Consider the following 20,484-nt stretch of genomic DNA (forward strand, 5'->3'; position numbering starts at 1 on the left):
GGGGTAATATTCTGACGTGGGTGGAGGATTGGCTCTCTAACAGAAAGCAGAGAGTTGGGATAAATGGTTCGTTCTCAGATTGGCAACCAGTAACTAGTGGTGTTCCGCAGGGGTCAGTGCTGGGTCCCCAACTCTTTACAATCTATATTAACGATTTGGAGGAGGGGACCGAGTGTAACATATCAAAGTTTGCAGATGATACAAAGATGGGACGGAAAGTAGTGAGTGAGGAGGACATAAAAAACCTGCAAAGGGACATAGATAGGCTAAGTAAGTGGGCAGAGATTTGGCAGATGGAATACAATACTGGAAAGTGTGAGGTTATGCACTTTGGCAGGAAAAATCATAGAGCAAGTTATTATCTTAATGGCAAGAAACTGGAAAGTACTGTAGTACAAAGGGATCTGGGGGTCCTGGTGCACGAAACTCAAAAAGTTAGTATGCAGGTGCAGCAAGTGATTAAGAAGGCCAATGGAATGTTGGCTTTTATTGCTAGGGGGATGGAATATAAAAACAGGGAGGTATTGCTGCAGTTGTACAAAGTATTGGTGAGACCGCACCTGGAATACTGCATACAGTTTTGGTGTCCATACTTAAGAAAAGACATAGTTGCTCTCGAGTCAGTACAAAGAAGGTTCACTCGGTTAATCCCGGGGATGAGGGGGTGGTCATATGAGGACAGGTTGAGTAGATTGGGACTCTACTCATTGGAGTTCAGAAGAATGAGAGGCGATCTTATTGAAACATATAAGATTGTGAAGGGGCTTGATCGGGTGGATGCGGTGAGGATGTTCCCAATGATGGGTGAAACTAGAACTAGGGGGCATAATCTTAAAATAAGGGGCTGCTCATTCAAAACTGAGATGAGGAGAAACTTCTTCACTCAGAGGGTGGTAGGTTTGTGGAATTTGCTGCCCCAGAAAGCTGTGGAAGCTACATCATTAAATAAATTTAAAAGAGAAATAGATAGTTTCCTAGAAGTAAAGGGAATTAAGGGTTACGGGGAGCGGGCAGGAAATTGGACATGAGTCTAGGTTCGGAATGGTCATGGCCCTGTGGGTAGTGGAGTGGGCCCAGGGGCCGTGTAGCCTTGTTCTGCTCCTACTGTGTTCTAATTCTGTGTTAGATTTCAGGAGATGGTTTTATTCCTGTTCCTGGCTGGGGTGGAGGTCGCCTTTACAGAAGGTAAGTACTGTAGAAAATATATGGACAGAGTGATCTCCTGGAAGAATTTCGATCGCCTAGATGGGTCGGAGAGGAATTTCCCAGATTTTTTTCTCCCAAATTGGCCATTGGGTCTTTATCTGGTTTTTCGCCTCTCCCGGGAGATCACATGGGTTCGGGTAGATGCAGAGTGATATAAGATTTGAGGTTAGGATCAGATCAGCCATGATCTTATTGAATGGTGGAGCAGGCTCGAGGGGCCGATTGGCCTACTCCTGCTCCTATTTCTTATGTTCTTATGTTCTTATGTTCAAAACGCCCCACCACAAGCTCCTCTGCATCCATGGGAGTGGCCCTCATCTCCATGGCAACAGGTGCACATTGATTTTGCTGGCCCCTTCATGGACTCGATGTTTTTAATTGCGGTGGATGCACATTCAAAGTGGCCAGAGGTAATAAAAATGTCCTCAACCACCACGGAAAAAACTATCACAGTTTTGCGAACCATATTCGCCAGGAATGGGCTGCCTGAACAGATTTGCTCTGACAATGGACCACAGTTTGTGTCTGAAGAGTTCCGGAGGTTCTTAAAGAACAATGGCGTTAAGCATTACACATCTGCCCCATATCATCCAGCCACTAATGGATTGGCCGAGAGGTTTGTCCAAACATTCAAGAAGGCTATCAAGGCAATGTGTAATGAAGATATACCCCTACAACACAAGGTGGACAACTTCTTGTTTGCCTACCGGAATGCGACACATGCGGTTACCAACCAAACCCCAGCCATGATGTTCTTCAATCGAAGACTACGATGTCGCTTGGATTTGGTTAAGCCAAACGTCCGAAGAGATGTGGAGAACAGGCAGTTTCAGAATATGAATGAAAGGCTGACCAGGAGTTTTAAGATAGGTCAACCAGTTTTGGCCCGGGACTACCGCACTGAGAAATGGCAGCCAGGAACGATTTGTACACGGCAAGGACCTCTCATGTATACCGTGGACGTTGGAGAGAGCATTGTAAGACGCCATGCTGACCAGATTCTAGAGTCAATGGAAAACGTCAACTCCACACCACGATCTGATACACCTGGCAATGAAATCGACGTACCAATTGCAGCTACCGCAGAATCGGTGATATTGGAAGCAGATGAACCAAACAACGACATTGATCTCGACTCAACATTGCCAGAAGAACCTGATACCCCAAAGAGGTGTTATCCAGACAGAATCAGGAAGCCTCCTCAAAGACTGAACTTATAATTGCTTAAACTTAACCAATGTATCTAGCAACCGTGATTGTGATTGTAATTAGTTATCATTTAGTTGTTAAATGAATGTTATGTACTGTTTATCTAAAAGGGGAGGAATTGTTGTGTATGTACCTTTAAGAGAATAACTGGTCTCAGGCTGCAGTACCGGCAGTGACCACCCCTGTATAAAAGGCGCTAGAGAGCCTCTGTTTGTTTAGTTTCGCTATTGACTTCCACCAGTAAAGACTTGTTTGTTTTCATTCCTGCTGGTCCGTGTCTCAATCATTCACGGACTTAACAGTACCTGCTTTCTGTGGAGATCTATAAAAGGTCAAAGATAGCTATAAATGAAGGAGTCATGTGAAAAAGGTCTTAGGAGTTATAACATATTTAATGTCCTGATCTTAACCAGCTTTGAAAGGAACCCTGTACTATTTCCCTGTCCTACATCATGGCAATGAAAATGTAGACTCCATTTAAAAGAAGAAAACTCACTATGTGTTATTTATCACTTAATGCACATTAGACTCTCTCAGTGTCTTATTGAATCATAGAATGATACAGCCCAGAAGGAGGCCATTCGGCCCATCGTGCCTGTGCTGGCTCTTTGAAAGTGCAATCCAATTAGTCCCATTCCCCTGCCCTTTCCCCATAGCCCTGCAAATTTCTCCCCTTCAAGTATTTATCCAATTCCGTTTTGAAAGATATTATCGAATCTGCTTCCGCCAACCTTTCAGGCAATGCATTCCAGATCACAACAACTGGCTGTGTAAAAAAACAGTCTCCTCATCTCCCCTCTGATTCTTTTGCCAATCACCTTAAATCTGTATGTTGGCCTTCATAGCGAGAGGATTTGAGTACAGGAACAAGGTTGTCTTGCTGCAGTTGTACAGGGCCTTGGTGAGACCACATCTTGAGTATTGTGTGCAGTTTTGGTCGTCTTATCTGAGGAAGGATGTTCTTGCCATGGAAGGAGTGCAGCGAAGATTCACCAGGCTGATACCTGGGATGGCAGGAATGACGTATGAGGAGAGATTGGGTCGATTGGGCTTGTACTCACTGGAGTTTAGAAGAATGAGAGGGGATCTCATTGAAACTTATAAAATTCTAACAGGACTAGACAGACTAGATGCAGGAAGGATGTTCCCGATGGTCGGGGAGTCCAGAAGCAGGGGTCACAGTCTAAGGATAAGGGGTACGCCATTTAAGACAGAGATAAGGAGGAATTTCTTCACCCAGAGAGTGGCGAACCTGTGGAATTCTCTACCACACAAGGCAGTAGAGGCCAATTCATTAAATATATTCAAGAAGGAGTTGGATATATTTCTTAAGGCTAAAGGGATCAAGGGATATGGGGAGAAAGCAGGGACAGGGCACTGAATTTGGATGATCAGCCATGATCTCATTGAATGGCGGAGCAGGCTCGAGGGGCTGAATGGCCTACTCCTGCTCCTATCTTCTATGTTTCTATGACCTCTGGTTACCAACCCTTCTGCCACTGGAAACAGGTTCTCCTTATTTACCCTATCAAAACCCTCCCTGACAGAATAATGACAGGCGAGCCCCTACCTAGTCAAAAGGAGCTATACAAATGGTCCATGTGTGTAGAATCTCTTTGGGTACACTTACTTCCTTTCTACAGTTGCAGCCTCCACTGGTGTATTGAATCTAGTTTTTCACTTGTTCAGAGGAGGAGAACAAAGGCGTTCAGTTCTAATTAATTCCTTTCTGTTGTTCAAAAAGCCGGGGTTTTTTTAACCAATGAAGTATAGAATACTTCAAACCTTAATTCACCTGCTCTTTAATCACCAAGCCCCTTGGAGTAGCACTATTATTGAGTAACCTGATTTATGTGATTGGTCAATTGTGAGTTAATGAAGGGGATAAAAGGACTGCCTGGAATGCAGACCTAATCAAGAAATACCAGGGCCAGCATCTGGAACCCTTCCAACAAGTAAACCCATAATCCCTGTAAGTTGCAGTGCAATGTTGGAGCAGTGAAATGGTAACATAGAAGAAAAAAATGACCTCATGCGTATTGCTTTTAAAAAAAGGTGTTGAAATATTAATTAATGAAAGGTGTGATTTTATTAAGAAAGCAGTGTCTGATTGATTGGGAATGCTAATATTACAGTAGGTTTGTTGTTAGAGATTGGCAGTAAATGAGCTTCCATGCTTTTATTTTAAATAGAAGGTGCGCCAATATATTAGGGTTGCGCATCGGATTTAATGACCCAACTACATTTCCATTGCATAGCAGTCAAGTTCAGTGAGATTGCTCAGAAACACAAATGACACTGAATGTTTCTGACACCATTAAACCGTTCCCCTCCCCCAACGTTCACTTCCTATCCTCTGCTAATTATTTTAAACTGATTTACTGACTACCAATGCCTCCTGTTCTCAAAGCTCCTGTTGCAGCTCTTGATCCCAGGAAAGGTAGCAAAAGTTAGATTTCCAATGGGAAAGATTTCATAAATCCTTTCCTCCGCTCGTGTTATTTTTCTCACGGTTTGACACATATCATTAATACTGCAGAAAGCTAAACAAAGGAAAAAGAAAGACTTGTATTTATACAGTGCCTTTCATGACCACCGGACGTCCCAAAGTGTTTTACAGCCAATGAAGTACTTTTTGAAGTGTAGTCACTGTTTTAATGTAGGAAGCAGAAAGCTGGGCAATACATCAGTACTGTACCTGCATATTGTAATACTTGTGGTTCCAGAATCAATGTGAAAAAATAGAAAAGGTGACAAGAGGGATGAATAGAAATAACCGTAAAGAGCATAAAAGGCACAGAAATTAGATTAAAAAATAATTAGAAAGAATATCAGTACTAGATCCCTTGCCTTTTGTGGTATATATCAATGATCTAGACTTGAATATAGGGGGTGTGATTAAGAAGTTTGCAGATGATACTAAAATCGGCTGTGTGGTTGATACTGAAGGGGGAAGCTGTAGACTGCAGGAAGATATTAATTAGTTGGTCAGGTGGGCAGAACAGTGGCAAATGGAATTCAATCTGGAGAAGTGTGAGGTAATGCATTTGGGGAGGGCTAACAAGGAAAGGGAATACACATCAAATGGTAGGACACTGAGTAGTGTAAAGGAACAAAGGGACCTTGGAGTGCATGTCCACAGATCCCTGAAGGTAGCAGGCCAGCTAGATAAGAAAGCATACAGAATGCTTGCCTTTATTAGCTGTGGCATAGAATACAAGAGCAGTGGGGTTATGCTTCAACTGTATTAAACACTAGTTAGGCCTCAACTGGAGTACTGCATGTAGTTCTGGTCACCACATTACAGGAAAGATGTGATTGCACTAGAGAGGGTACAGAGGAGACTTACAAGGATGTTGCTGGGAGTAGAGAATCTTAGCTATGAGGAAATACTGGATAGGCTGGGTCTGTTTTCCTTAGAACAGAGGAGACTGAGGGGAGACCTTATTGAGGTGTATAAAATTATGAGGGGCATAGATAAAGTGGATAGAAAGGACCTATTTCCCTTAGCAGAGGGGTCAAAAACCAGGGGGCACAGATTTAAAATAATTGGTGGAAGGTTTAGAGGGGATTTGAGGGGAAATGTCTTCACCCAGACGGTTGTGGGGGTCTGGAACTCACTGCCTGAAAGGGTGTTAGAGGCAGGAACCCTAACCACATTTAAAAAGTACTTGGATGTGCACTTGGGATGCTCTAACCTGCAGGGCTATGGACCAAGAGCTGGGAAGTGGGATTAGGCTGGATAGCTTCTTGTTGGCCGGCGCGGACATGACGGGCCGAAATAGCCTCCTTCTGTGCTGTAACTTTCTATGTTTCTTTCCATCGTATTACATTAGAGCACAGGGAATGGGACTGACTGGATTGCTCTACAGAGAGCCGGCATGGACTCGATGGGCTGAATGGCCTCCTTCTGTGCCGTTATGACTCTATGACTTGTTAAATCATCAAGCTGTAAATATTATTTTACTTAGACCAATACTGAAAGGATATTTACTAGTCCTAGCCCCTTTGGGGCTATCCTGGATCAGGTGTATTTCTCAGACGTTCACTTTCAACTAAAGTTTGAGGTAGCCGAATCCTAAAGATGCTTAATTGGGTCTAAAGGTCCGGGCTATCTCTCCCTAAAGGAAAGGAACAACCCGAGAATGTTACCGTCCTCCAGATAGCGCTTTTAATAAGTTTAGCTAGACTGTAACGTCCCGGATATTATGAGGGTCCGGAGAACTCCCTCAGAATTCTGTAACTCTTCACCAAAAAGTGTAGAGAGATTGAGTTCACGGGTTATTGATACAGAAGACTTATGTGAGACAATTCTAAAAATATACAGAGATTTATTAAAGAACTGACATGCAATTTACAGTTGGTGAATCAGTCAATCACAACGTTAACAGTTCTAAAAAGAGAAAAAATACTATCTTATTGGCCCAGAAATTCCGTTCCTATGGGTGTGTACGCGCTGTGTACTCACCCGTAGGGCCAACGGAAGTGCCGGTTTTAGGCATGCACTGCGCGTGCGCTGGAAACCGGAACTTCCGTTCTGTAAAGAAAGGGCTTGACAGGTCAAACGCCTGCGCCGGATAGGCAGCGCGTACGGCTGAAACTTCCGTTTTTTTCACAGTTGCTTCAGTCCAGGTAAGTCTGAAACAGCTATGCCTAGAAAAGCAGGCGCAAGGCCTGCTTTTACCAGCCTAAGAGTTGAAGAAAGTAAAAAAAAAAAATTTCCCACTGATTTATCATTTTAAAATACTTTAAAGGTAGGTAAGTTTATTTTTAGCCACGTTAAAAACTTTAATTATTTTTTTCAAAAATTTAAATTTTTGTTTAAAATAGTTTATTTATGTAATTTATAGTCATTTTAAAAATGTGATTTTTTTTTTTAATTATTTGAAGTTTTACTGTGTTTTTGGGCTGATCTCTATTCATATATTTGACAGGTCTTCCTGTCAAATCTATGAATGGAGATTCCCTGCTCTGATTGGCTCCCCATGGCCCACGTGATCCCAGGGACGCTGCGAACTACCTGCGCCCCGGGATACGCGATCACAGCGCGCCGGCAGTTTGAAGAGGCCCAGCAATGGAATTCTGCGCCTCCCAGGAGACCTGCGGTCCAGGCAGAGATTTTTCCAAATCGCAGCCCACCGCCCGCAGGAGTGCTGCAAATGGAATTTCTGGGCCATTATTAACAGAGAATCTTACTTTTAAATCTTAACTTCACTACAGTATTACAGTTCTTAACCTCAATATCAAATACCTTTGATCCCTGTGGTACAAAGAGTTGGAGACCACAGAGCCGTCTCTGTAGCTGAGAATCGCTTTACCCGATTAAAGCGAGTCTGATATCCCATTTGAAACTTCAATATTTATACACTTTTGCAGTTGTATTTTCCTTTAAAGTTTCTGCTGATGCAAGTTAATTACCCCTAGTCATCTTTCTGCTGACCTCTGCAATTCTTACTGCTACATCAGCTTGTAATATTCCAGAATCTTGTCTCATCTCCAGGTGTTCTGGGGTCACCATATAAAACGGTGTGAAGGGCAGGTGTTCCTTATTTTATGTCATCTTTACGAGGGCAGATGTTCCTTACCTTATGTGCCATCTTTACGGAGTTTAACTTAAAACACCTTAATCCAGTATGGACCATTGTTTTGTTCCCAGAAGGTCAGCTTGTCGGAGTCTGCATCTTCTGTTTCAATAAGGTTATTTATTCAGGGTCAACAACTGTCTTATCTCAATAGCCAGACTTCTTTCATAGCTATTTCATAGTTAGGTTTCTAAATTTTCAAACCCAGTTTGTCATGTTTTAATAAAGCCAGAATGCTTTCATAAGATAGTGTATTTTTCTGAATAGGTTAAGTGGCTTATTCCTTCACAATACTAGGTGCAGCATATTAATGTTGTTAAAATTGTTTATTATGACCCTTATACATGGGGGAGGCATTATTTATGATAGCATCATATATATAGGAGAGATATTGAGCAAGTCCAGATGCATTACCTACCTTACCTGCATGTTTCTAATAAGCTAGGTTTGATTTTGATGGTAATGAAACACAAGAGACTTGTGATTGAGGGCTGGGTCATATAGAATGCCTTACATCGAAATACATAGAAGTTAGAAGATGAAAACAGGCCAGTCAACTCAACTAGTTTGTGTCAGCATTCACCCTCCACACGAGAAAATAGGTCTAATCACATTTACCCACCTTGTTCTCATATCCATTCAACCTCTTCCTCCACCTATCCAATCAAATCTGGAACATTGGCATTGTTCCTGCCTCAACCACTAATCCTGGAAGAGAATTCCACGCCATCACAACTCTCTGTGTAAAGAAAACTCTTCATTACCTCTTCGGTTTTTCTATTGTGTACCTCTTGTGATAAAACCTAGAGTTCCATTGACACTCCGATGGTTCCTTTGACACTCTAGTGGTGAAATTCTCACTATTGCTAGTTTTACCTTGGCTCAGTCGATCAGCTGATAGCACCTTTGTTTTGGAGTCAGAAAAAAGTGAGTCCATAAGGCTCCCTCCATGAAGTGAGCTGCAATAACAACAGAAAATGCTGGAAAAACTCAGCAGGCCAGGCAACATCCGTGGAGAGAAAATAGAGTTGACGTTTTGGGTTGAAACCCTTTTTCTAAACTGGAAAGAAAATGAAATAGATCGAAGGCAGGGCTGCGATAGAAGAAAAGAAGTAAAGAGACATTAAGAGGTATTCAAAACCAGACGAGATGGTAATAGGACAGTGGAGACAAAAGACGGCTCAGATTCAAACACGAGAAGGGAAACTGAAAGTAATGAAGATGAACAAGGTTGAAGAGCCAAACGGAGATCCCGTCGAAGAGAAGAGCAGAACTTCTTCAAGGTAGGCATTCCTAGAAGAGGTGTGGCAGTGAACCAGACACTAGTACGATAGCAAAATACTGCAGATGCTGGAAATCCGAAATAACAACAGAAAATGCTGGAAAAACTCAGCAGGCCAGGCAACATCCGTGGAGAGAAATTATAGTCGACGTTTCGGGTGAACCCTTTTTCAAAACTCGAAAGGAAATGAAATAGATCGAAGGCAGGGCTGTGATAGAACAAAAGAAGTAAAGAGACATTAAGAGGTATTCAAAACCAGACGAGATGGTATTGGCAATCAGATTGGGCATTAAACTGAGGCCCTGTTTGCCTGTTTAGTTGATGTAATAGGTTCCAAAATTACTATTTGAAGAACAGTGAGTTCTTCTGGTGTCCCGAATAACATTCCTCCCACCAAAAACAAATTACGGTCGTCTTAAAATGGTCGGAAAATAAAGGGCAGCGTCTGCCTGAATTTCTGATGTGTGCTGCCTGCTGACAGCCGAGAATCCTGCTTTGACCAGTCAAATTACTCCTGTTAACTGGTGATTCATCACGTTTCCTGTTTTTAGGACAATTTTTTGTGCGCAAACTGGCTGCTAAGATTGTCAATGTAACAGTGAGCACAATTCAAAAGCGATCCATTGGTGGTGAGGTTCTTTAGGATGCCCTCAGGATGTGTAAGTTCATTTTACAGAAAATATCAGCCATGGCTCAGTTAGTAGCACCTCGCCTCTGAGTCAGCCCCACTCCAGGAACTTGAGCACAAAAATCTAGGCTGACACTTCTGGCCAATCTTTATCCTCAATCAACATCACTAAAACAGATGATCTGGTCATTACCACGTTGCTGTTTGTGGGACCTTGCTGTGCACAAATTGGCTGCCGCGTTTCCTACATTACAACAGTGACTCCACTTCAAAAGTACTTCATTGGCTGTAATGCGCTTTGAGACACCCGGTGGTTGTGAAAGGCGCTGTATAAATGCAAGTCTTTCTTTTTTCTTTTGCAGTGCTGAGGGAGCGCTGCATTGTTGGAGGTGCTGTCTTTCGGATGAGACATTAAACCGAGGCCCGACTGCTCTCTCAGGTGGACGTAAAAGATCCCACTGCACTATTTCGAAGAAGAGCAGGGGAGTTATCCCTGGTATCCTGACCAATATTTATCCTCAATCAACATCACTAAAACAGATGATCTGGTCATTACCACATTGCTGTTTGTGGGAGCTTGCTGAGTGCAAATTGGCTGCTGTGTTTCCTACATTACAACAGTGACTACACTTCAAAAATACTTCATTGGCTGTAAAGTGCTTTGGGACGTCCTGAGATCATGAAAGGCGCTATATAAATGCAAGTCTTTCTTTAATTTTAGTGTTCCTGTGAATAAAAACAGAGAATCCCGTTTTGTGCTCACACCAATGTTCTTCTTCAAATTATCAACAGTAGGGATTTCACCATCGCAAAGTATCCGAGTTCCTAGCATCATCAGGTAATAAATCTATTTCTATCAATTTGTTTGTGCTTACTTTTTCCCTCCCAGTTTATGGGACCATTGTAATAGCCTGAAGTTATAAATCAGAGTTGTGAATGAGAAAAAAAACCAAATGCCGTCTCTGAGTTGACATGCCAGAGGACAGCTGCAGTGAGTTCATAGGAAAATTCTATCAGTCAGCAATGGGGCTCAGGTTATGTAACTGGGAGAGACTTAACTGTAATTACATGGAACATTTCCAAAATCTGGGCAATCAATCTAAAACATCACTGGGTGTTGCAGAAGCATAAGAGTATCATATGATTTCCAAATGGAAAAGTTTTCTTTACGGAATATTTACATTAACACTTAACCTGTTGGATAGAAGTTCCAGGGGTTTAAAAGTCAATATATATTTCAAACATGCAAATCTTCATAATTGGGTTTATTGACAGAATGGTTTCCTAATATGTACTGCACTGAGCTTGTCCATGACCACGCAACCAGCCCCACCCCCCCCCCCACCAAAAAATAACAACTCAGCTCTAATCATAGGCCTCAATTTTTACAGGGGACAGGGGGTGGGGGGGACATGGGCAGAAGAGTGCGGGGGGGAGTCCGGTGGCAGGTGGTGCACCCAGCCAGGTCGGGGATGTGGAAGAGCTGCCAATCTTAACGGCAGGGGCTCATTTGAATGAAACTTCCCGGAGTCCTGCCCAACACCCGGCCAGATTGACTACCTGGCCAGCGGGCGACAGCAGGATTTTGGCCACAGGAGGCCGCAGTTGTGGACCAGTGGGAACGGTAATCAACGGGCTGGGGATTCCCTTAACTTTGTGCTCAGAATCCGGAGGGCCGGGGGCTCCTTCTTCGTGATAAGATCGGAAAGGGATGGGGATTCTGTTTTCATGGGGTGTTGCTGGGACTGAAGCTTCCTCGGAGAGCGGGGGTGAGGGGTTGGTTGGGCGGGGGGGAATGCCAGGGCTGAGGAGGCCTATGGACTCCTTGCAGGGCCAGGGATGGGATGGGACGGTGGGAGCACTCCTGTTCCTTCTGGCCACAAGGAGTTCAAAGACAGGTAAAGTTTTAAGACCTGCCTGGGCCTCTTCTGGCCAGTCGGCTCCTCCTGCCATGTTTCTGCTGCATCGCAGCACTGATGATATAATGAGCCGCAACTTTTGAATCTTAAGTAGGCCCCCGCCTGCTTTTAGCGGGAGCCTCGTCCAGGGCTTGAATTGCCACCATAAATATTATGATGGCCGGGAATGCGGTGGAATTTTAATTTTTAGGACAGTCAGGAAAGCGTCATGTGGGGGACGGGGGGGTGGATTAAAATCGTGGCCATACCATTTGCAGAAGGAAACAAATGAATTGCAACACACCAGCAATCTGAATGAAGCATTGTTTATTAAATTCTTTCTTACATTATGAATGATGAAAACTTTAAACTTCATATTTTCTCAGAATTATTATGTGATTGAAATGCAGTGGATTTGTTAAAACCCAAGAAAACAAACCTAGGGCTGGAAGAGTTAACACAAGGCTGGCTGCTCTGGTAGGTTTGTACCTTTTTATACGCTAAGGGAAGTCAACGTTGACAGAAAGATGATGTCATTGACAGCGGGACTAATTAATACTTAGCTCATATAATATGCTGCCAGATGAGCTGACAGTTGGAACATGTAAAGTTGCAAGACTTTATTTTTCTTTGAGAGGAGTTGTAGACTGGGTGTAAACTATATATAGATATATGAATCTGTAAATACATTGGTTATACAGAAAATGGTCAGAGTCCAAATGAATTTGCTCATGCACTGGAAGACTACAGAACAAAACTATTGGCTAGCTGGTTACAGAAGTGACCTAGAGTGCTACAGAAGTTCCAAAGCAAATGGTTTACCTCATAACCTGAAAAAAAATGAAGCTAGCATTGTTGTGCCCTTGGATTTACTTCCTTCTTTAATGGAAATACATTTGTGAAAGTGCCCTGGGATTTATTTCCTTCTTTAATAATGGAAATAAATTTGTGAAAGCTAAAGCTATGGGCTGTCATTGGGCAATTAAGACATAAAGTGAAGTCTATTTTCTCATATTTGGTGCCTCTACTACAGTCAATCGCATTTAGAACTTCAATCTGAGCATATTTATACACTTTTTATATATATGTCACGAGGGAGTTTCTTTGCAGATTTCACGGCTTCCAATGTATGTTTTGATTAATGTTGTTGAAGGCGGATTGTTTTGGGATGCTGCAGTCCACTATCGTAGCTCTTGATCAGCTCTAGTTAAACGTTTGATCCAAGGGCTTGTTACTGTATGCTTTCCCTTCTGTAACTGCATTCCTGAGAGCTGTGAGCTCTACCCTTGATTGAACAGGTTGAGGTCTAAGTTCTTTTAACACATCTGCCTGGTAATCAAAGGTTTAATTCAGATCTCTCAGAAAAGCAAATGTGTGAATCTTATTATCCCTAATGAAAGTCCAGGATGATACAGTATATATTTTTTTTACTAAGTCAGACTATTAAAATATTTACATGATTATTACATGTTACATTGACTCTATTCATTTCTTTCTGTGTGTCTATGTTGGGGTTCACCTCTACAGTGGAGGACATCACCAACATTGGGGGGGAAAAGAGATAATGTAAATCAGCAAGTAGTGATTAGGGGATGCTGTTCATTGGTTATAAAAACCTGCAGATCATAAGAGGAAGGAAAGACTGATAGAGGCAAGGAATTGAGGTCCAGGTAAAGAGTGAGCTGGAGCTGGGAGTGTAATGAGTCTTGATTTCAACTCAGGGAGGATGCAGAGAGGAAGAAGGGGGTGCAGCGCCGCATATTTGGAGCTCTTTTGAACATTTATCTCTTTTCCCTTTTGAGCTCCAAATATGCGGCGCTGCACCCCCTTCTTCCTCTCTGGTCATTTTGATTTAAAAAAATAGAGTCTAGAGATGAGAGTGGGATCACTGATTAGATGGCAAGCTTTTTTTCTGTTTCCCGTTCATTTGTGTGAGAAGTGTGTTGGAAGGGTCTCCCCAGGTGGAAGCAGTATTCAAATATTGGATGGGCTTTGGCTTTATGGAGGATTAAGTCTTGTTGAGGGAACAACAACAACAACAACTTGTATTTATATAGCGCCTTTAACATAATAAAACTTCCCAAGGCGCTTCACAGGAGTGTTATAAGACAAAAAATTGACACCGAGCCACATAAGAAATTAGGACAGATGACCAAAAGCTTGGTCAAAGAGGTAGGTTTCAAGAAGCGTCTTAAAGGAAGAAAGAGAGGTAGCGAGGCGGAGAGGTTTAGGCAGGGAATTCTGGAGCTTAGGGCCTAGGCAACAGAAGGTACGGCCACCGATGGTTGAGCGATTATAATCAGGCATGCTCAAGAGGGCAGAATTTGAGGAGCGCAGATATCTCGGGATTGTGGGGCTGAAGGAGATTACAGAGATAGGGAGGGGCGAGGCCATGGAGGGATTTGAAAACAAGGATGAGAATTTTGAAATCGAGGCGCTGCTTAACCAGGAGCCAATGTAGGTCAGTGAGCACAGGGGTGATGGGTGAACGGGACTTGGTGCGAGTTGGGACACGGGCAGCCGAGTTTTGGATCACCTCAAGTTTACGGAGGGTAGAATGTGGGAGGACAGCCAGGAGTGCGTTGAAATAGTCAAGTCTAGAGAATGAGGGTTTCAGCAGTGGATCAAAAAGACATCTTTAGCATGAAAAAGCAAATCAACCTTGGAGCAACAGGGAAGATGAGGGAGAGAGTGAAGCGAAAAATGTCACTAGACTTGTGAGAGAGGTGAAGAAAGTGTACGTTTGCTGATTGATTTTCATTAAATGTATAGTGATTCAACCATTGCACTGCAATGTTGTGAATACTGAGGCATTGTGAGCTGAGGGAATTTGATGAATGTAAAGTAAAATCATCAGCAAAGGAATGGAAAGGATTGGATAATGAGTGCACAAGGACAGGGAGAGAGATGGGGAGAAGAGATGGCTCTGGGAAGCTCCTGGATTGTCACAATCGTTTCTCATAAATGAACCATCTACTGTAACACAGATAGAATGATTGAGAGGAATTGAGATAGCCGTAGACATAGATTTGGTGAGAGGCCATATGCTGATAAATTGATTAGAGATGTATGGAGCCAGATCCTGCCAAAGGTTTTAGCAGATGTTCACCAAAGTGTTCCAAGAGTGATTTGCAGAGGCTTATAACACAGGCAACGGGATCAGTAGTGGAACCGCCAAGCTAAAAATGGTAATAGAGATAGTTAACCAGGCCAGAAGTTTCAAGGTGATGGATAAGTTGTCAGGTAACAACAGCTTCCATAATGTTCAAAACAACAAAGGAAAGGGTAATAGGGTAGTAGTTTGAAAGGTAAGAGGAATCCCCATTCTTAGGGGTAGGGTGAGCATGAGAAAATCTCCAAGGAGAAGGAAAGGTGGACTATATTAAAGAGATAGTATGTTATAGTGATAAGCTTTTGAGATTGATAGGAGGGAGTCTATCAGGACCAGAGATCTTATTGGAGCCCAGAGAGTAAAGGCTACAGAAGACTGGAAGTGGTTAAAATTTGTTCAAATGATAATGGTCAAACAGATGGAACAATGGAGAGCAGGGGAGAGGTTCCTTACCAAGGCTATTGAGATTAGAGCTGGAAGAGAAAAGTGAGCCTAAAAGCCTAGCTTTCTCTTGAAGACAATTAGTAACTGTACTAGCCAGGTGGAAAGGAGGATTAATAAAAATAAGAGACTGCTTTGGATAGGGACCAGTAGGAGTGACTACTGGGGAAACAGGAAAATGGTAGTTGGTGCTTCTTTTCAAAAGAGTTGCATTTAGACATTCTAGCAGTTTTAAGTTAGAAGAAGAAATAAAGTTGGCTCCGAATGCTTCAGACTGATCAAGGTGCCAGGTGCGATAGCAAGAAGACAACAGAACCACAGGCTTGATTGAACCAAGGTGGAGTACCAGATCTGGCAGAAGGTGAAGTGAGAAATCTTCCAAACCAGCTGAATATCATTAGTTAGGTAACTAGCACAGATGGAAGGGCGAGAAGAGTAAAATCAGCAGTTGGATCAGGGAAAGGGGCAAAGAGTACGTGAAGTCAGCACCAGTTGGTTGACTTGCTGCACCAGACAGAAGAGCAGTGATATCAATGGCAGCAGCAAACTTTGGTTTGATTCCCAACTTTTCCACCTCTCCTGAAGGTGCTGGGATATGGTTGATTGGCACTCGCATCCTTCTGTTCCTCACTCAGTGGCAATTCTTCAAGTTTGAGCTTGGACTGTCAGTGGAGCTTAAACTAAATCATTTTATGTAAGATTACAATTTCTGCCCTTCATTTTCCACAATAACTTGAAGAAAGTTCTTACATTTTAAATACTGGGTACATATTCTCTACCCCAGAGGGCTGTGGAGGCTCAGTCGTTGAGTATATTCAAGACAGAGATCGATAGATTTTTGAATATTAAGGGAATCAAGGGATATGGGAATAGTGCAGGAAAGTGGAGTTGAGGTAGAAGATCAGCCATGATCTTATTGAATGGCAGAGCAGGCTCGAAGGGCCAAATGGCCGACTCCTGCTCCTATTTCTTATGTTCTTATATTCACTGTATTTAGAAACTTGTTCTCAAGTGTATCACGATCTGCTAACTAGAAGGTTATTAATCCTTGACTTCTGATTTTTTTTGTATTAGATGTTGTTAGATGTATACAATTCACAAGCTGTATATAACATAGATACCTAATGATAACATGCAAAATAATTGACTTCCAAATACTGTGCTACGATGATGCTATTGCGATTGTAAAATTTAGATTGTAAAGCCTGAAAGTAGAGAGTTGGATAAATCTTGCCATGAGCAGAATTCAATGACTTGGGTTTAAGCTCTTTAATGCCAGGTTACAGACCTGACCTTTTTTTTCAGAATTACCATTTAACTAACACCTTCAGTTTAAACATCTTTAACATTACCAGTGAGTGATTTTAGTTTAGTTTTGCCAAGAAAATCAGCTTGAAAATAGATGCTGAAAACAGTAATTAGAGCATTACTTGGGGTGATAGCACTCAAAGATTAGACAAGAGATATGTCACAAAATCAACATGTTTAGATGAATTCACGGGTGCCTCTGTTAAGTTGCAACATGCACACAATCCTGCTGTTATTGATGCACATTTAAAAACTGTGAAAGGTACGTTGAGCTTCAAAGCTCAATTTCTAGTCTCGTATGAGCTAACTAGCCTCTCAGGTTACCTCATTGCCACAAAGCATCCGAATATGTTTTTTCTTCTACAATTTAACAAATCTAAAGTCGTCTTCCCATAAGGCAATGGAGTTGTTTTAATTACATACTTGCTCAATATATTAATTTAATAGATACCACGGCAACCGACCAGCCATAAATAACACACCTAGTTACAACTACTGAGATCTGATGGCTTGATCAAGAATTTGCTCTATCAGTGTCTTTCAGAATAAAAGGCAATGGCACTAATATATATATGTTGCTATGCTGTGTGGGTTGGGGAACATTCTACAGTTGTAACTGTTAATGTAACAAATTACCAAAGCTTTTGCATTGCTGGATAATATTTTTATTAACAGATCACTAGAATCAATTTCAACAGCAGGCCATTTGTTTTTTGAAGGAAATACTATTTACGGAAAATAGTACAGAAAAGAGAGATAAAGATCCATTTATCCACCTCTTAATCAATATTATTATTAAAATAGGTTTAACGGGTTGGCTCAAAGAACGTTTTTTTTATTGTCTAGCTTGATTTGATCAAAGGGAGAGTTTTGATTGACAAAGAGAGAGCAGACAAGTCTGTGCAGGCAAGAAAGGCACTGACTCTGTTGTTGATGTATTAAATGGTATATGGAATTTCTCACACACCAACTATTGTTCCATGCTGCAGTTGTGTTTTTCCTACACTTGTTGCCAGATTTGTCTCAGTTTGAGTCTCTCTCGCTCTCTTTTGTCAATATCTCGCTACCCTTGGCATGGATGACCACAAGCTGGTGAGTGCCAAGCTTCACCATGGATGTGGCTCATGACCGCCTTGAAATGGTGGTCAAGGGGCAATGTCCCCCAACCCAAAGGTGAAAAACACTTTCAATCAAACTCACCCACTATGGCACTTAGGACTGGATTCAGCTTTTACAATAAAGTGCTACTTATAACAGCATTTGAACACTCTCTCTAGCGCAAACAGGTGATTAGGACAGGCTGTAAATCTGGAATTGCTTTAGTAGTTTCTTGTTAGTTTTTACAGTGTCATAAGCTCACTTTGGGCTTCTAGTAATTTTCCATAGCAATTTAGTTTGGTTATTAATGTGTTTAAATATCTTTTAAGAATCTATACTTCCCATTAAAAAAGACAAGAAGCCGCTTAGGTAATATCCTAGGAAAATAATATTAAGATTTTCTTTTTCTCACGGAGTGCAGTGACATTAGTCCTTTATGCCATAACATCATCTTCCTAATAAAAATAGTTATTTCTGAAAATGTTAAAAAAAATATACAAGTGTGTTCAAAACACGTCAAATACAAAAACAAAGCTGGCGGTAACAATGGGGCAGACTATACAGGATTGTCGATATAAAGATTACCACAAATTTGTTGTTTTTGAATTAAAAAGGCTTTCCATAAAAATATTACACACCGTCTCCCTGCACTTACCAATTGACGACACAAGCCAATGCACGCTGTGTGGGATCTCTTGTTTTCCACATGGTCAGGTGTAAGAAATCTGCAACAATTCAGTTTCGCCTTTGATCAAATATATTTATAGAAACACCTGTTTTAGAGGAAAATATGATACACTTTTTTTCTCACTTAACAAAATAAATTAAATATACATGACTTTCTGTTTAAAATCTATATAGTTTTACAACAACAAAAAGGCTTATATCTGTGGTTAGCGTCTCTCTCTAATCCACGTAGGCACTACTGAGGTCCTATTTACTAACATCATTGAAACGCGATTGTACAGAACAGAAAGGTGTGATCGCAGGTAAGAGCAGGCGCAAAATTCAGTTCACCTGGAGGGACTGGAGCTGTAGGGCTGTGATGACTTTATTTTTCCCCATTGATAATAGATTGTCCAGTGTCTCTTCAGTGGGTGGCGATGAAACAGAACAGTACAGTGTTCGCTTTTCTGCTACACGGGTGAATAAATATTTCACCGTTTCAGTTCATGTCAGTTCACATTTGAAGCATTGTCTTGCTGTTCCATTCCCTCGTAATGGCAGTGGCTAGACATCATTGTTTTGCAGGTTTCATTTCTGAAGTCTCCACAGTGCCTAGCAGGCATAGTAGCACAGACTATATAATTCCGAATATCAAGTCAGCCAGGAACTTTTCTTTAAAACACATAGTCAAGACTTTAATTTGGCACTAACCAGTGGTGAAGCCTTTATCAAGCACAGGGTTCTTTTTGTGTGTGTGACTGCAAATATAACCTTTTTATCCCCTGTTCGTGTTCCAGGTAATAGTAATTTTTTTTGAAATATATATAATATATAAATATTATTTGGTGTTGTCGAGGATAAGGTATCTTTGTGTCAGGTGAATTTAACTGCATAAGCCAACTAGTTCTCACAGTATTCAAATATACCTCAAGTAGTTTACATTTTTTTAATATAATCTATCGCTACAAGGTAATTGTTCAGTACCTGAGGCAAAGATTCAATTAGTTGGACTGTTCACCAAAAGTTAGTTGCATTTCATAAGGTTTTTAAAATTGGGATTGAAGTGTGAGATGATTGAGTTATTGCAGTTTTTTTTTAAATTACGCTTGAAGTCAATCTTTTGGCATGAATCTCTCCTAAAATATCACCTTGAATCATTCACTGTAACCTAGGTTTCTCTGCTTCCAAGTACATTCTCATTTCACAGGAATTTCAGGCCAGCTCCATTTTTCCACTCTGTCTCCCAAATTCCTTGCAAGGTCTTTGCCAGCCAGCCTTCAGTCTACTGGCAGTGCGGGCTGACAAGAGAGTTTCTTAACCTTCTGCGGTCCTGTTGGAAAATGGAAAAAGGCCGCGGAGCACGAGGGCGCCGTGAGCTAACACTGATAGTGGATGTGCTGGTGCTGGTGGACCTTGCCCTCGACGTGGGAGTGCGTGTGAGTGTGGATGTCCGTGTAAATCTTTGGGTACATCTTGGGGGCCGACGGCGGCGGCGGCACCAGCGGGGGCCCTTGGGCCAGCAGGTGCTGTTGCTGGGCCACGTACTCCTCGTAGTTTATCGGCGTGATACACTCCTTGTCGGGGACTCCTTGGCCGCAGGCTCGCTCCCTCTGCTGCTGCTGCCTGTGGATCGCCGCCGCCGTGGCCGCCGCCGGGGTGGAGCACGGCTTCTTTTTGGTCTGGCACAGCCAAAGCAGGATCGTCCCGAAGATGAAGATGACGCCGGCGGGGATCCCGATGATCACGGGCCAAGGCAGGCTGCTGTTCGATGAGGTAGCCACAGGTGCTTTCGGAGGCTTTGGGTCTGGCACATCAGGCATCCAGAAGACACCAGGAAAGATAAAAAGGGAAAAAGGGGGGGGTGCAGAAAGACAAACAAAATTAAAACCAAGTGATGAAAATCAACAACAGATGTCCCACAAATTCTTTCTGTCTTCTTTGAATGCCTGTGTTTTTGTCATGAAGCGTAATGTTGCCGACAAAGCATAAATCAACTGTTAAATTGTTTACAGGTTTTACATTGGCAATGGCTGAAGAAATGAAGAGCTCTTTCA

General features: G+C 42.1%; 1 protein-coding gene across 2 annotated transcripts in view; it reads right to left on the reverse strand.

The window, feature by feature from the left end:
• The window catches only part of fgfrl1a (fibroblast growth factor receptor like 1a), a 458,305-nt gene that overhangs the window by 70,746 nt on the left and 367,075 nt on the right, over nucleotides 1-20,484 (reverse strand). Inside the window, exon 7 of one of the 2 annotated variants that reach the window (XM_085975482.1) lies at nucleotides 12,118-20,234. The exons of the other annotated variant lie outside the window; for it this stretch is intronic. Within the exon in view, the coding sequence (XP_085831608.1) occupies nucleotides 19,807-20,234 (428 nt within the window). The 3' untranslated portion in view covers nucleotides 12,118-19,806. Of the gene's footprint in view, nucleotides 1-12,117; nucleotides 20,235-20,484 lie in introns of those variants that run through there. 2 annotated transcript variants of the gene reach the window in all.

The sequence above is a fragment of the Somniosus microcephalus genome, chromosome 2, assembly GCF_052327205.1.
Source record: "Somniosus microcephalus isolate GS21.2 chromosome 2, FLI_Smic_1.0, whole genome shotgun sequence".
NCBI classification, from domain to species: domain Eukaryota; kingdom Metazoa; phylum Chordata; class Chondrichthyes; order Squaliformes; family Somniosidae; genus Somniosus; species Somniosus microcephalus.